This window comes from Danio rerio, chromosome 6, assembly GCF_052040795.2.
Source record: "Danio rerio strain M-AB ecotype USA chromosome 6, GRCz13ab, whole genome shotgun sequence".
Classification (NCBI taxonomy): domain Eukaryota; kingdom Metazoa; phylum Chordata; class Actinopteri; order Cypriniformes; family Danionidae; genus Danio; species Danio rerio.
This window is the reverse complement of record NC_141026.1, coordinates 29,293,813-29,310,589: the sequence shown is the minus strand read 5'-3', so window position 1 is coordinate 29,310,589 and position 16,777 is coordinate 29,293,813. Positions and strand designations below refer to the sequence as shown.

The following is a 16,777-nucleotide window of genomic DNA, read 5'->3' as shown; positions in this document are numbered from 1 at the left end:
ACACGTCTTCTCTCTTCGTCAAAGTAGTGAGGTTGTAGAGGGAGTCTCCTATGCAGAACATAAAGCGTGAACATTCAGACGAAAGACCGCTTGTCTGCGCTACTGGATGGACAGGGATACACATTACACTTTTGTAAAATGAACAGCGGGTCTGTCTGATCTACTGGAATGATTTAGACAGCGAAGGACTGGGAACAAGCTGTTCCTTTGGTAGGAGACAGACTGAGCAAGAAAGAGAGCCAGAGGAAAATCTGTGAACCCCGAAGCTGGTACATCCAGCAGGATATGGCTCACCTCCAGAACATTCGCAACCAGGTAAAGTAGACAGATGAAGATGACAGCAAAAGACCTCCAGCCGTTGTTCATACACGACATAACTAATATAGCATCCTTCTTGGATAAGGATTGAACTTTGCATTAAATGCCATTGTATTATACAAAAAATGAGTTCACCTTGGTAGTTATATTTAGTATTTATGTAAATAAATTGTTTCAAATGCTTCGATTTCAAGTAAAAATAAGTACATATAATAATAATAACAATAATTAAAAATGCATTTTCTTACTGTTAATAGTTTTAGCATACATTATCACAAGTTGTGCACTAAAATGTAATGTTTGGTCATTTTTGGCATTATTGAAAATTTATATATATATATATATATATATATATATATATATATATATATATATATATATATATATATATATATATATATATATATATATAGCTTCAGGCTAGAATTCTACACTTGAAATAAACAGTGGCCATTAAATGTGGACTTTGGCCTGTCTAATTAAAACTATTGTGGTACATTTTAACAAACCAATAAAGCTAATATTTAACTAATTTTTAATAGTAGTTGTCTCCCACATTTTGCGCAAAATCCTGTTACTTCACAATACTCCCTTGTAAAAAACAAAACAAAAAAAAAAACATTTAATAACAAATAATACACAAATTTTTTTTTTTTTTAATTTAGGATGATAGTTATTGTTAGAAAAGATTTCGCATAATAGCAGAATTAACAAAAACATATTCATCACAACTGCAAACCAAACGTTTTGTTTTTTTCTGAGAAACTTCAATGTGATTTGCAACCTTTTACACAAGTAGGCTACACATCTTTTTTAAAAACAAAATTTTCAGCAACTAATTGACCCAGTGGATTGCATGATTGATAATAAAAATAATCAGAGATGGCGTTCGATTATTGATTAATCTTGTAAGAATGGGAACAACAGAATAAGAGCTTATATATCTGGCTAAACATGTTCTGCTAATATCTTTCGAATTAGATATAAATGAATTTAAATTCCAGAAATAACTAGTAATTATATTTTTATGAGTATTAACAGTAAACAAATTTATTATTTATATTTACTCATAAATGTATATTTTTTTAATCTAGTAATCCTAATTTTTGGTTTTAACTAAGCCACACTTTTTGACACCACCATAATAATATAAAGGAAACACCAAATGAGAAGCATTAAATACAGATGATTGGTTCATGATGCAGTTAACAGCTTTATGTTTTTTCCCTCCTGTTTTGTAGGTCATTATGATAACTGCAGTGCATCATGTTTTGATGAGGTTATAAAGAGTCTGACTATCTTTGACGGAAAAGACACACCCACCACACAGAGGTGTAGCTGCAGAACAATGAACTCATGTTTCTGAGAATTTTTAGAAGGCGCGTGGCCTGTTGATCTCATTTTATGGGGCCTCTGGTGGGCAGTCCTACCAAGAATAGTAAAGCTTAGTTGATTGCGCAGGGTTTTAAATAGGTGCAATAAGAGAGTAATGAATGGAGAAATAAGATGTTCAGCTGATACCAAGAGGAGCTCTTATCTCCTGAACTTTGAGTCCTCTCCTCAAAACCGTGTCACTTCCAGATGGATCGTCAGTTTGATTCTTGTTTTTGTTGTGTTCAACAAGGAAACAGATGCTCGATGTGTTCTCCTTGAGTCAAAAAATGAAAAAATTGCTTAAAAAACTGCACAGGATTTCTGATGGTTCAATCTATAGATACTCTTCTTCTTCAGATCTGTATTCCAGCGATGATTGGGTAGATGTTGATTTGTTGCTTTGGTAATAATAGAGCAGTCACCTGTGTGAAGAAGATGAACAGTGTTGAGTGATGTCATAGATTAATTTAAGTATTTGTTCTTGTGTTAATTTGTTTCAGAACTCACGTTTAAATCCTGAGGAATACTTCACCAAATTGGAGCGCATCGGTAAAGGCTCTTTTGGAGAGGTTTATAAGGGCATAAACAACCGCACCAAAGAGGTTGTTGCCATTAAGATCATTGACTTGGAAGAAGCAGAAGATGAGATTGAAGACATCCAGCAGGAGATCACAGTGCTCAGCCAGTGCGACAGCCCTTATGTCACCAAATACTATGGATCCTATCTGACGGTTGGTGGATATTTAATTATTTTGGCAACTGCTTTTAAAATATCATCTCATCTCATGTTTTTTTTCATAAATAATTCACCCAAATGAAAGCATTTGAAAAAAAAAAAAAAAAAACATGACTTCCTGAAAGCACTTTCCAATAACATGAAAGGGATATTTCACCCAAAAGGTCTTCAGTAGTTCTTCCTTTGTGTTCAACAGAAGAAACTCAAACAGGTTTGGAGCAGTGTATGGTGAGTAAATGATGACAGATTTCATTTTTGGGTGATCTATCCCTTGATTTAGCTCATGCACCAAGTATCATGAACTAAAAATTGACGTTAAGATAGACAAAAATGTAGTAACTCCTGCAAACATTATGTTAATAAGTAACAGTTGCCTACTAATATTACTTTCTGGCTCACATGTCCTTCCAAACCCACCAGGCTTTCATTTATCTTTAGAACATAGACATTTTTATGAAACCAGAGGTATTTCAGCCTCTTAGCTGAAACTCTTTTTGACCCCACAGTTGAGGAAAAATACTGCATATGTAATCCAATGCATTAATACTTATAAATTCTATAAAAGTTTTAATCTTTTTAGTGATCATTTATTTATTTGAACTTAAAAGTTTATATATGAATATATATATATATATATATATATATATATATATATATATATATATATATATATATATATATATATATATATATATATATATTCATTCATTTTCTTGTCGGCTTAGTCACTTTATTAATCCGGGGTCGCCACAGCGGAATGAACCGCCAACTTGCCAGCGGATGCCCTTCCAGCCTCAACCCATCTCTGGGAAACATCCATATATATATATATATATATATATATATATATATATATATATATATATATATATATATATATATATATATATATATATATATATATATATACTGTATATATATATATATATACAACAGTTCTGTCTGGTTCTCAAATCTGATTGGCTGATAGCTGTGCGATACTCTGCAATATCAGAACTCCTACAGCCTCTTTACCCTTTGTGTATTACTCCACCCACATACAGCCAGCAAAAAGCAAACACTACAGATCTAAAGTTTAAAAGATGCACGCTCAACTGTTTAACTGTCAGCTTATGATTTGAATCCGGAAGAGAGTAGTTCCTCATACAAAAGGGTTTTTGAGACTCTCCATGTTTAATTTTGTTTTTATATACACAATTATGCAGTCAAACTGTTGTATAAACGCAATATCACACTCGTAGCAGTGCGATATGGCTGTATATCTGCACTGATGGAGGCACTAATGCACTCGGCCTGCGGCCTCTTGCCAACGCACGCCTCCCACCAGTGCCGATATACAGCCATATCGCACTGCTACTCGTGTGATATTGCTCATATATATAACATATACACACTCACACACATAATTCAATTCAATAGTCATTTGATAAAAAAAAACAAAGTACTAATTTTTTTTTTATTTAAAGCAAAAATGTTTAAAAAAATGCAGCCCATTTAAAACATTATTCCAAAATAATATTATTATAAAATAATATATATAATAATAAATACCAAAATAAAAGACAAAACAGAAGTGATGATTAAACGTACATTGTTTATACAAATTTTATTTTGTGGTTTATTGTTTCTCAGGGTTCTAAACTATGGATCATCATGGAATATCTGGGAGGTGGATCCGCTCTGGATCTGGTGAGTTGGCTTTTTCGTCACATTTGTGTTTTTTTTCTAAAGCTATTGAAAATAGCAAAATCACCTTTACTTAACATGTCTAATTTTTTTGATTTTAGCTCAGACCTGGAACTTTGGAAGAGGTGTATATTGCCACCATCCTCAGAGAAATACTAAAAGGACTCGACTACCTGCACTCAGAGAGGAAGATTCACAGAGACATCAAAGGTGAACACTTTAAATTTGCTTCTGTTTTGTAATTGAAAATGTATTCACAATTTCCTCGCCCTAAAGTGGTACCAGTGGAACATTTGTTTGTTTTTTATTGAACACATAAGACAATATTTTGAAGAATGCTGGAAACTGGTAAACATTGACATGCATACAGACAAACAAATACCATGGAAGTCCATGTTCCTACATTCTTCATTCTTTTGTGTTCATTAGAATAAAGAAACTCATACAGGTTTGGAAACATGAAGGAAGAGTAAATAATGATTTATAATTTTGGGCAAACTTTCTATTTCTGGCAAGACAGTACATGTTAAAAGAGTTTTAAAAAACCTAATAGTTATTGTCCCACTCACCAATTGATTATTGAGAATTATACAAAAATGGGTATTACATGTTTTTAAATATGAAAATGAGGCATTGTTTATCTAATATGTGCTGAGCTGCATACATTTCTAGCACAAATATCTGACCATTCAATGAATCAGGTTCTAAATTATTATTTTACATAATGTTAGTCAAAGTTTTTTTTTTACATAGGCTTTTTTAATAAATCTCTTTTTTATCACTTCATAATTCAGAAAGTGCTGTCATGAGCCAGAAAAAATAAAAATAAAAAGCCAAATTCTGAACATACCTGGATAAGAACCTTCAAAATACAGATATGAAAAAATCTGGTGAAGTGGAGCTAATATGGAGATTTATGGTTCAGGAATTCAAGAGAAAAAACTCATTTTGAGCAAATGACCTTTAAAAATATGTATTGTACAAATACATAATGTATTTGTAACTAAAAACTGTATTTGTAACTAAAAAAGTGAAAGTGTGCCAAATTAACTTAAAAGTGCATTTTTTTCATCAAATTTTGAAAAGCCAAAAAGCCAGATCTCAAAATTGACAGATGCATGAAAAACATGTGTAAAGGGCGAGACACGCTATGTTTACAGTTGGCTATTGTGCAGCATCAGGCTGCTGATGAGTGTCTGTCAGTCTAGTTTGTTTGGTGTGTTTCTCTCATCAGAGAGAGTTTGCCCAATTCAGCATGTAGATTCTGTGTCAGCCATCCAGAGTGCTCTGATTGGATGTTCAGCTACGAATCAGCTACAGCTCCAGAAACAGCTATGAGTGCGAGAACAAAAACTGAAGTCACGAAACTAAGCATACAACAAGTCAAGAACTAACACAAAGAAGCCGACTGACAGTCTGTTGCATTTCTTAAATATTTGCAAATTATATAGATTATCATATTAACATAATTACATGAGCAAATCCCTTTATAGTGATCGAGAAATACTGTGAAAATGGTACATAAAAACTGCTTTATTTATAGTTTGTATGTGTGCAGCACTAGTTCGTTTTCCTTTGTGGAATGACAGATACTGATACAGATACTGCCACCTGCAGATAAGGAAAGATAAATGAATATTCATGCAGATGCTGAATGTATGTTCTTGTTTCAGTCCACTGTTGTGTTTTTGGTGTGTTCACATGCAGGTTTTTGGTTCAGACAGTCTGTTTTCATTGTCACTAATTATTTGATGCTGACTTTGTCTGTCGTAGGCGTAACACTAAATGTCTCTATATGAATAACCTCTACTTTTTTGTTGTTGTTTCCAGCGGCCAATGTGTTACTCTCTGAGCATGGAGAAGTCAAGCTGGCAGACTTTGGAGTGGCCGGTCAGTTAACAGACACGCAGATCAAGAGAAACACTTTTGTAGGGACTCCATTCTGGATGGCACCAGAGGTCATCAAACAGTCCGCTTATGACTTCAAGGTACAAGCACTTCCTTGTTCTGCCAGTCATTGAGCTCACAGGTATCATGTTTAAGTCTACCACATGAACATCTGTTAACTAGTGAAGGCCGCTTCTGTCGTGCTCAATTAAATATTCAGAGACAGACAGATGGCACAAGTACTGACCCCCCGTTTTATACTTTTTTTCTCCTTCACCTCTCTCAGGCTGACATCTGGTCATTGGGCATCACTGCCATCGAGCTGGCTAAGGGAGAACCACCAAATGCTGAACTTCACCCCATGAGGGTCCTGTTCCTCATCCCCAAAAATAACCCCCCCACGCTGGAGGGCTCCTACAGCAAAGCCTTTAAGGACTTTGTTGAAGCTTGTCTCAATAAAGAGCCACGATTTGTTAGTATCTTTTTTTATTTTTTAACTTATTAATTACAAGAATTGGGCTATGGGGTTGGCTAATATCTGTATATTTACTATTTCTTGGGTTATGCTGATAACACAGATACCAATCATGCCTTAATCTGCCAAACTTCCTGTCTACCATTTTGATTTTGTTCAAACCATTCTTCTTTTAACTCCTCCTGGAGCGTTGGTCCGATCTGCAACAAATTTGACTCTGATTACCTTAAGACCAGAAGTTTTGGAATTCATGTCGGTAGACAAAACTGTTGTCATTTAGCATAAGCGCAAACTTGATTTAATGCTGTCAGATGACATTACAGGCTGAATCACTGCAATGGATTGAATTTTTAAAACCAAACTTAAAGTGTGTGATCTAGACCTGACATTGACCAAACTACATCAGTTTGCACCACCTTCTGGGTAAAATTGACAAACAATTTAATTCTATTAATTGAAATCATACAAATTTTATCAAATGACTTTTGAATAGATTTGTCTATTGTCATATATTCTTGGATCAAATAGAGAACTTTGATATAATATATTCCCTAATTGACCCGACTTCCTGTCCACTATCTTGAATTAGTTTGAATAATCTGTTGTTTTGAATTCTCCATAGATCGTTAGCCCAATTTCCACCAAATTTTGCTCAGACCATGCTGACAAATTGTTTTAAAATTTTCCAGCTGCTTTGTAGCTTGTTGCCTTGCTTGTTTATGATGTGGCCCTGATAGTTGCTGCTTGCAGCTATATTTATTTAAATATATGTTCATTTATAAAAAAAAGATTAGAATATTAAGTAAAGATCATGTTCAATGAAGATATTTATTCAGTTTTCTACTGAAATGATAGAAAACTTTATGTAATTAACTTTTGTTATAATTTTGTTACAATTAATTTTGATATAACATTAAAGGTGAATTTCTGAACACTCAGATTTTAGATTTTCAAATATCTTAGTCAAATATTGTTTCATTCTAACAAACCACACATCAGAAGAAAGCGTATTTAGTCAGATAATGTATTAACCCTTATGACTGCCTTTGTGGTCCAGGGTCATATATTTTATATTTGTGTATTTATGCAAAAAGCTGATCTTTATATATACAAAAATTACAGTCATAATATATATATATATATATATATATATATATATATATATATATATATATATATATATATATATATATATATATATATATATATATTATCTTAAGCAAATCTCAAAATAAAGGGTTTTTGTTTTAAACAAAACTTTACAATATCTAAATATCCTTAAATGTAAATTCTAGATTTTATAAAAATTTTTGCTACATAGTATACAATTTTAATATCAGACATTGATTTATTATTGCCATAACACAAAAACAATGATAGACTTTTTATAGTTAATTTCACCCCATTTTTACATCCATATTTCCTTCACTAACCTTTAACAATGAAAGTGGGAAGTCTTTAAAAAAAATGCATTTAATGGTACCATAAAATGTAATCTCTAAATGAATGTACATTTTGAAACTCATAACTCAACCCAGCACTTAAACTAAACTAAGCACTTAAAATTGTTGGATTTATTACTATTTTTTGCTTTCATAGACTTTTATTGTTAGTCTTATATATCTTGTTTAATCTCCATTTATGACATGATTAAAAAATGATTGCCTTTAAATATAGTTAAGTGAGCAGCTTATATTTGTTTTGTGAAATGCAACTTGTATCTAATAATTAATTTTTAACACAAATATTTCAAGAGTTCACACTTAGATATTGCTTGATAATATTAGCAAGTTTGGCATGCTGTCCTGGGAGAGAACCCTGAGCTTGGAGATAACTAAGCCCAGGGCTCCTGCCTGGTCGATGAGCATTTAAGGTGGTATGAGATCAGGTAGTTCTCGAGAGTAAATGAGGAAAAGGTGCAGATGCGGGATTCTTCAAAAAAGAAAGTTAAGGGAATAATGCTAGATGGGCGATTTATAGTGAGTTTGGATTAATCTGATTGGCTTATTAATGATTACAGATGGGAGACCAGCCGCGATCAACCCTATCACTTGCTCCTCTCAAAATTAGTTTGTGAAACTTCACATAATCTTTAGTTTTTACTTAACGTTTGTCTTAAATTTGAACTTTGTGTCCTTAACTTTAATTTACATTTAAATTTAGACTTGTCTACTGTCTTTCAGACATTGCTTTTTTCTGATATGCTGTTTTCATCTAACAGAGACCGACAGCCAAAGAGCTGCTGAAACATAAGTTCATCACCCGCTACACCAAGAAGACGTCTTACCTGTCGGAGCTGATAGATCGATACCGCCGCTGGAAGTCAGAGGGCCATGGGGAGGAGTCTAGCTCTGATGACTCTGACATGTATGTGTCTGATCCTCATTCCTACCTGAGCAATCAGAAAAAAAGGAGATCTGTGAAAATCCAGTCAGTTTACTCTGTGTGTTTGGCTCAGGGATGGAGAAGGGGATGACCGGGACCAGGGGCCCATGTGGACTTTCCCCACTGTTCGGCCCTCTACCATCAACAAGCTAAACAGAGGCCTCAGCCATTTAGACAACAAGGTAAAAATATGTTCAGATGTAGATTAATATTACAAAAAGAAAAAAAAATTTAACAGCACCATTAAATAATTTTTGCAAATCTCAAAAACACCTTCTGTAAATATTTTCTCATGAAAAAGAGCATAAAACAAACCAACGAGCTACTGTATAATCACAACACTAACAACATGTACATTTCAAACATTATACGATAAACATTGGCAAGATTTGAAGCTAAAGTTTTAGAAAATTGGGTCAAAAAGAAGTTTGTAATTAAAATAAGTATTACAATCACATCAATCAAATAAAAATGTATGAATGTGTGCATATTGATCTCCTGCTGTAATGAACAGTGCAATGCAGCGGGACAGCGGATTGTAACAAAAATGAAAGTTGATTGTTATTTGAGGCTACATTTTGGTCTCTTTTATCATCAACCATATTGCATGCTGGTGTAGTCCCTGTTAGTATTAAACAATATTCATGTTGTTTCATTCAATCTTAGCAAATTAAAAGTCATTAACAAACATTCACCCTATTTTTAATCAACACTGTGATGTTGAACACAATTCTGAAAAAATATCTAACTATGGCTGCATGATATTAGAAAAATCTGACATTGTGATATTTTATTTTTCCTGCGATATATATTGTGATATGAATACAATTTCGGCAGATGACCTGAATAGCTCTATTTGAAATGAAATCATTCATTTAGATTAATTGGAATAATCTTGTAGCGAAGTGGATCAAAGAAAATGCAATAAATACATAAGATAAAAAGTCAAATAAGTAGTCAGACGTTCAGGAACAGGGCATCTGGAAAGTATTCATAGCACTTCACTTTCCACATTTTTTTATGTACAGCCTTATTCCAAAATGGATTCAATTCATTTATTTGCTCAAAATTTCTACACACAATACCACATATTGTCAATGAGAAAAAAGGATTGTTTGAAATTGTTGCAAATTTATTAAAAATTAAAAAAAACTGAAAAATCACATGTACAGAAGTATTCACAGCCTTTGCCATGAAGCTCTAAATTGAGCTCAGGTACATTCTGTTTCCACTGATCATTCTTGAGATGTTTCAGCAGCTTAATTGGAGTTAATCTGTCGTAAATTCAGTTGATTGGACCTGATTTGGCGAGGCAGTGGCGCAGTAGGTAGTGTTGTCGCCTCACAGCAAGAAGGTCGCTGGGTCGCTGGTTCGAACCTCGGCTCAGTTGGCGTTTCTGTTTGGAGTTTGCATGGGTTCGCGTGGGTTTCCTCTGGGTGTTCCAGTTTCCCCCACAGTCCAAAGACATGTGGTACAGGTGAATTGGGCACGCTTAATTGTCAGTAGTGTATGAGTGTGTGTGTCAATGTGTGTGTGGATGTTTCCCAGAGATGGGTTGCGGCTGGAAGGGCATCCGCTGCATAAAAACTTGCTGGATAAGTTGGCGGTTCATTCCGCTGTGGCGACCCCGGATTAATAAAGGGACTAAGCTGACAAGAAAATGAATGAATAAATAAATGGACATGATTTGAAAAGGCATACTCACAGGGTTGACAGTGCATGTCAAAGCACAAACCAAGATGAAGACAAAGGAATTGTCTGTAGACCTCCGAGACAGGATTGTCTCGAAGCACAAGGCTGGGGAAGATTACAGAAACATTTCTGCTTCTCTGAAAGTTCCAATGAGCACAGTGGCCTCTATGATCCATAAGTGGAAAATGTTTGGAACCACCAGGACTCTTCCGAGAGCTGGCCGGCCATCTAAGCTGAGTAATTGAGGGAGATGGGCCTTAGTCAGGGAGGTAATCAATAACCTGTTGTTCACTCTGTATGAGCTCCAGCATTCTTCTGTAGAGAGAGGAGAACGATACAGAAACACAACCATCTGTGCAGCAATCCACCATTCAGGCCTGTATGGTAGAGTGGCCAGACAGAAGACACTCCCCACCTGGAATTTGCCAAAAGGCATCTGAAGGACTCTCAGACCATAAGAAACAAAATTCTCTGGCCTGATGAGACTAAAATTGAACTCTTTGGAGTGAATGCCAGGTGTTTTGTTTGGAGAAAACCAGGCACTGCTCATCACCAGGCTAATACCATCCCTACAGTGAAGCATGGTGGTGGAAGCATCATGCTGTGGGGATATTTTTTAGCAGCAGGAACTGGAAGACTAGTCAGGATAAAGGGAAAGATGAATGCACTAATGTACAGAGACATCCTGAATGAAAACCTGATTCAGAGTGCTCTTATAATATTAATGGAGTGGCTTCACAATAGCTCAGTGAATGTCCTTGAGTCCAGCCAGAGCCCAGACCTAAAACCTATTGAACATCTCTGAAGAGATCTAAAATGGCAGTACACTGTCGCTTCCCATCCACCCTGATAGAGCTTGTGAGGTACTGCAAAGAGGAATGGGCAAAAATTCCTAAAGACAGGTGTGCCAAGCTTGTGGTATCATATTCAAAAAGACTTGACTTGCAATCTCTGGCAAAGGTGCATCAACAAAGTATTCTGAATTAAAGGCTGTGAATACTACTGTACATGTGATTTTTCAGCTTTCTTATTTTTAATAAATTTGCAACAATTTCAAAAAAACATTTTTTTCACATTGTCATTATGGGGTATTGTGTGTAGATTTTTGAGGAACTAAAAGAATTGAATCAATTCTAGAGTAAGGCTGTAACATCAAAAAATGTGGAAAAAAGAAGTGCTATGAATACTTTCCAGATGCACTGTACAGTAATAGGATACAATACGATATTATCAAGATATTTTGCCCCGGTAAGGTTAGATCATGATATAAGAGATATTCATTCATTTTCTTTTCGGCTTAGTCCCTTTATCCAGCACGTTTTTACGCAGCAGATGCCCTTCCAGCCGCAACCCATCTCTGGGAAACATTCACACACATTCATTCACACTTATACACTATAGACAATTTTTAGCCTACCCTAATTCACCTGTACCACATGTCTTTGGACTGTGCGGGAAACCGGAGCACCCGGAGGAAACCCACGCGAACGCAGGGAGAACATGCAAACTCCACACAGAAACGCCAACTGACCCAGCCGAGGCTCGAACCAGCGACCTTCTTGCTGTTAGGTGACAGCACTACCTACTGCGCCACTTCAGAGATCAGAGATATATCACATGAAAACCATCCACAATTTTTCATGATATTTGTAAGTGAAGGGGAAAAATTCATCAAAAGTTGTAAGATGTATTTCTTTTACCAACTGCACATAAATGTTGTAGAATTGCAACAGAAGATCACTTATTTGAAGTCATATTACCGGTAACAGAGCTGTGTTTTCATTTTCATTCCCAGACATCAGATGTTATGAAAAGGCAACCAAAGTCATCATCTCTGACATCGTTCATCACACCAATCTTCAAAGAGGTAAACAATTCAGAAACTCACATGCATGTCTGCAAACCTCCATCAATGAAAACCCGCTGCAGTGTCGATTCTGGACACATGGATCAGCAGTCTGGTTTGTTGTGTTTGCAGTTGAAGGAGAAGCGGCGTGTCGGTGGGAATGGTGTTTGTGCTGTGGAGGAGCTGGAAAACGCCTTCAGCCTAGCAGAAGAGTCCAGTCCCGGAATCTCTGACCGGCTGCTCAATCACGTCATGGAGAGAGTCTGCAGGTAAACAGACCTTCAAAACTACACTGCATTCAGTCTCATATGTGCTTCTGTACATACTAGGAATGTCAAATTCCCAAGATTAATAGTCGTTTAAATAAGAGATCAATTAAATTTCATTTAAAGCTACAAACCATTCGTTTTTTTTTATTAAAAATGAATTTTTAAACCAGTATATGACCATTAAAACTATCTTAGCCTGATTTCCAATAGTAAGCTTTTATAACGGGAGTGATACAGGTGGGATTTTGCTGGAAATATGTGCTATGTTCCAATTTGCATACTAACACCAAAAAAATAACATACTTTTCAGTGTTTAACAGAAGAGAATGCAAGATTTCAGACTACTTAACCATTTCATACGTCACTATTCTGTTGCTTACAGTAGTTACAGGCCCTGTCAATCATCTCGTCACATCATCCACATTTCTTTCATGTTTAATTTCTTACTATATTGGTAATGCAGCAGGAGGTCAATCTGCCATTGCGGAGACATCTCCTCAGATTCAGAAGTTAGTAATCAGTCATTTCCTAAGTTCAACATTGCTGTTGCAGATGAAATATTAGGCTGAAAATGTGAAATTCGTTCAATATTAAGTACATTTGTTACATATTAATTTACATTAATTCTGACATTTTTCCAATTTCTCTCCATTTAGAAAAGACTCTCAATTAAACCATCTGTCTAGTGCATCCACCATGTTTCTAGTTTGTTAACACCTTTTAAACAACGTTTGTAGTTCTTATTGAACTCACATCTAGCATGCAATGTATACAGACAATGTACACGCACAGATCTGCACTTTGAATTTTTACCAGAAATAGTCGATCATCAAGAATTGAAAACTTTGGATTATTCAATTCAACTTGGGACATGCTAATTCTTTTTTTTCTTTTCTTTTTTTCAGTGTAGCAGCATAACCAATGCAGCATTTCAACTTAAAATGGGATATATTTTCACTGCCAATAATTTTTTTTCAATACAATATAGAAAGTAACAAAACACAACGTAAAAAATTAAATAAACAAAGTAAATAACAAAAATGATCAACTAACAATGTAAACAATATTAATAACAAAATTTACATAATTTAGAGAGGGTCAAACATTCAGTACACCTAATATTCCAACTCTGTATTAAATAATATTAAACTTTAGTTTCTAGTCTGAAGAGGAGACCGTGAGAGAAAGCTTACTGGTTAAAAAAATAGAAAATGCATACCTTGCAGATTAAAACCGAGTAACAATTATTTTATACTTCTACAAAGTCTAGATAGAGTAACCTTACATATTCAGTCCACTTGGTCCAGATATTTCTGAATACATTCATTTGAAGGTGAAGGGAAATGTGATTTTTTCCATAACACAAATGTTGTGTACAATTTCCAACCACACTTGGAGAATATGCCAATTCTATTTTCAAAATGCCGTTTCAAATGGATAGCGATGGGAGCTGTCTGAATATACTTACGTAAATAGCTGCAATTGCGCCTTTCAAACAGAGATGGCAGCAAAGAGGCAAAGTTTATAAACTGCAGCTTTACTAATTAAAGAGGTCTACTTCAGTGGGACATATTCACTGCATTACATTTGGAAGGTGTCGCCTCTATGCCTTAATTATTTTGATTGGTTTACCCTCCGGAGTGACAGCTTTGAAAGGATGAAGGATGTAGTGGTCAAAAAAAAGCTTCTTTTTTTTGGAATGCACATCATTATCCTCATAATGAGACGATTAAGGAGGCGTGCATTTGTTAAATTTTTTCCACTAGTTGACACCCACAACACACACTTGGAAATCTGAATAGATTGTTCAGCCTACACATTAGTTATTTATTTCTAATTAATTATTTATGCATGTTTGTATGCATTTAGAACTGTGATTGATTTTACATTGATTTTAATTCTAAATCATTTTTATTTATGAATATCAAATTAAATGCCTATGGAAAAATTAAATACATACATTTATAGGTAAGATTAACCTCACGGTGCATTCACACAGTGCTTCAGCGTCAACGCTTGACAGAGGGGGTGTCTGAAGTTGGGGTGATGCGATTTGTCATATCAGCGTCAGCCAATAAAATTAGTCAGCAATCGGCTACTGTCTGAGCGGGTGTATTTGCACACAGCAATCTTATTGCCTGACGCTTCCGTCGGCACTTGAAAAGTTGAGAAAGTCCCAACTTCTGTAGTAAGCAACGCCACTGGAGTGCCGCCGACGGATCCACAATGTAGTTCGGCAATGCCTGACGTCACCCATTCAAAGTGAATGGGAAGCGTTGATGCTGACGCCCTGTGTGAATGGGGTGTCAGAGCCTCTAGTTGTCATTCTGTGCGACATCAAACAATTTCCCTGGGCAAAGGATCATGGGTGTCTGAAGTGTGCATCAGTCATATCTGGGGTGCCCAAACACTGTCCTGGAGGGCCGAAGTCCTGCAGAGTTTAGCTCCAACTTGTCTAAACACACCTGTCTGGAAGTTTCTAGTATACCTATAGAGCAGGGGTCACCAAACTTGTTCCTGGAGGGCCGGTGTCCTGCAGATTTTAGCTCCAACCATAATCAAACACACCTGAACAAGATAATCAAGGTGTTATTAGGTATACTTGAAATACACAGGCAGGTGTGTTGAAGCAAGTTGAAGCAAAACCCTGCAGGGACACCGGCCCTCCAGGACCGAGATTGATGACCCCTGCTATAGAGTTTGATTAGATTGTCCAGGTGTGTTTAATTGTGGTTGAAGCTACAATCTGCAGGACACAGGGCCTCCAGAACCGAGTTAGGGCACCCCTGAGTTATACCCTTTAAAGTTGCCTGTTTTGCAGACTTGTGCGTGAAGCCGTCATGTTTTTTTTTCTCACTTTGAACTACCCTTCGGAGGGCGATATATCCCATTTAAAAACTCATCGGTTATCACCGGCATGACAGAATTTACAAATGATACTCAAAACTCAAGCATCTTCACCTAAAGGAAGATGTACTTACTGTAAAATAAAATTATTATTGATTAAAAAAATAAATATTAAAAAAATTGAATGATTAAATGAAGCGATGTTCGATTAACTGTTGGCATCTCTAGTACACACGCTATCTAATATGTCATTTTCTGACTATGCCAGCTTTTCAGGTCATGCAGATTCTATGCTGTAGGATGTTGAACTGCATGCTGCCCTGAATCCTGCGCTGGAGTGAACTTTGGAGACTTGTGTGTCCCAATCCTGCAGGTTTACGCTCAACGGAAACAGCTTACCTTTAAAACGCTGAGGTTTCTCTGACCAGCCTGATGGACAGACTCTCCTGATGCCCTCGTGAGCTGGTCCTCAGCGCCCACCAGCTGAAGACCAACCAGTCTGTCCATCACCGCTTGTATGATGAGATGAGTTTACAAGTTTTCTTTGTAGAATTTTCAATGAAATGTAAAATATGAAACTGAAATGTAAAATACAATATGATGCCAATGAAATGTAAAATATAAATCGTATGTGCATTTGGTTAAATGACAGTGCATTTAACTATAAATTAAATAAACTAATGAACAAAGGAAAATGTTGATTATTTGTGCATTGTAATTTAAAATACAGTGTGTAAAGGGAAAGGTTTGAAGGGTTAGTTCACACCAAAATGTACATTTGTGTACTTTATTTTACTTATGTCATTCTCACCCGCTTTGAATGTTATCATGCGGTTGAATGGGCATTTGTCAGTGGTTATCAGCTGATAGACAATGATAGACTCAGAAGGGTGTTCATTTATCCACACGGTTAATCAGATACACTAATAGAGAAGACTCCAGGTTCAGATCTGTTTATACATTATTGTGACGGTTGGGTTTAGGGTTGGGGTGGATGTTAATAAAATACAATTCATGAAAAATGTTATAAATAATATAAATAATTCTAGTAGTCAATCAGCTATACTAGAGAAGACTCCAGGTCCAGATCTGTTTTTACATTACTGTGACGGTTGGGATAGACGTAATAAAATACAATTTATGGGAAATTGAATAAATAATAATTCTCGTTAACTTCTGGCCGCAGCTGTATGTGATCTATAGCTGATGAACCATGTGGATGGATGATAACAGTCTTCAAAGCCTACCAGAAGGTGCAGAAG

At 35.7% G+C, this 16,777-nt stretch overlaps 1 protein-coding gene across 9 annotated transcripts; it reads left to right on the top strand.

The window, feature by feature from the left end:
- On the top strand, window positions 1-16,210 carry stk25a (serine/threonine kinase 25a). Of its 9 annotated transcripts, none has more exons than XR_015492734.1 (11): window positions 1-315; window positions 2,193-2,423; window positions 4,061-4,117; window positions 4,216-4,324; window positions 5,945-6,102; window positions 6,288-6,473; window positions 8,698-8,843; window positions 8,935-9,043; window positions 12,349-12,420; window positions 12,532-15,047; window positions 15,448-16,210. XR_015492734.1 is itself a non-coding variant. In XM_087255493.1 (11 exons), the coding sequence occupies exons 1-11, from the start codon at window positions 286-288 to the stop codon at window positions 15,926-15,928; spliced, it is 1,275 nt and encodes a 424-aa protein (XP_087111619.1). In that variant the 5' UTR covers window positions 1-285; the 3' UTR covers window positions 15,929-16,210. The 9 variants fall into 9 exon arrangements, 4 of the variants coding, with proteins under 4 accessions (XP_087111619.1, NP_001306985.1, XP_087111617.1 ...); XR_015492735.1 differs by having other exon boundaries at window positions 12,532-15,055; XR_015492732.1 differs by having other exon boundaries at window positions 12,532-15,169; window positions 15,322-16,210.
- The last annotated feature ends 567 nt before the right edge of the window (window positions 16,211-16,777 follow it).

Coding starts and splice junctions, on each gene's coding strand:
- stk25a (XM_087255491.1), top strand. CDS start 1,950: ATGCTCGATGTGTTCTCCTTGAGTCAAAAAATGAAAAAATTGCTTAAA. Junction 2,073..2,192: donor TGTATTCCAGCGATGATTGG/GTAGATGTTGAT, acceptor AATTTGTTTCAG/AACTCACGTTTAAATCCTGA. Junction 12,669..15,888: donor GTCATGGAGAGAGTCTGCAG/GTAAACAGACCT, acceptor CCAATCCTGCAG/GTTTACGCTCAACGGAAACA.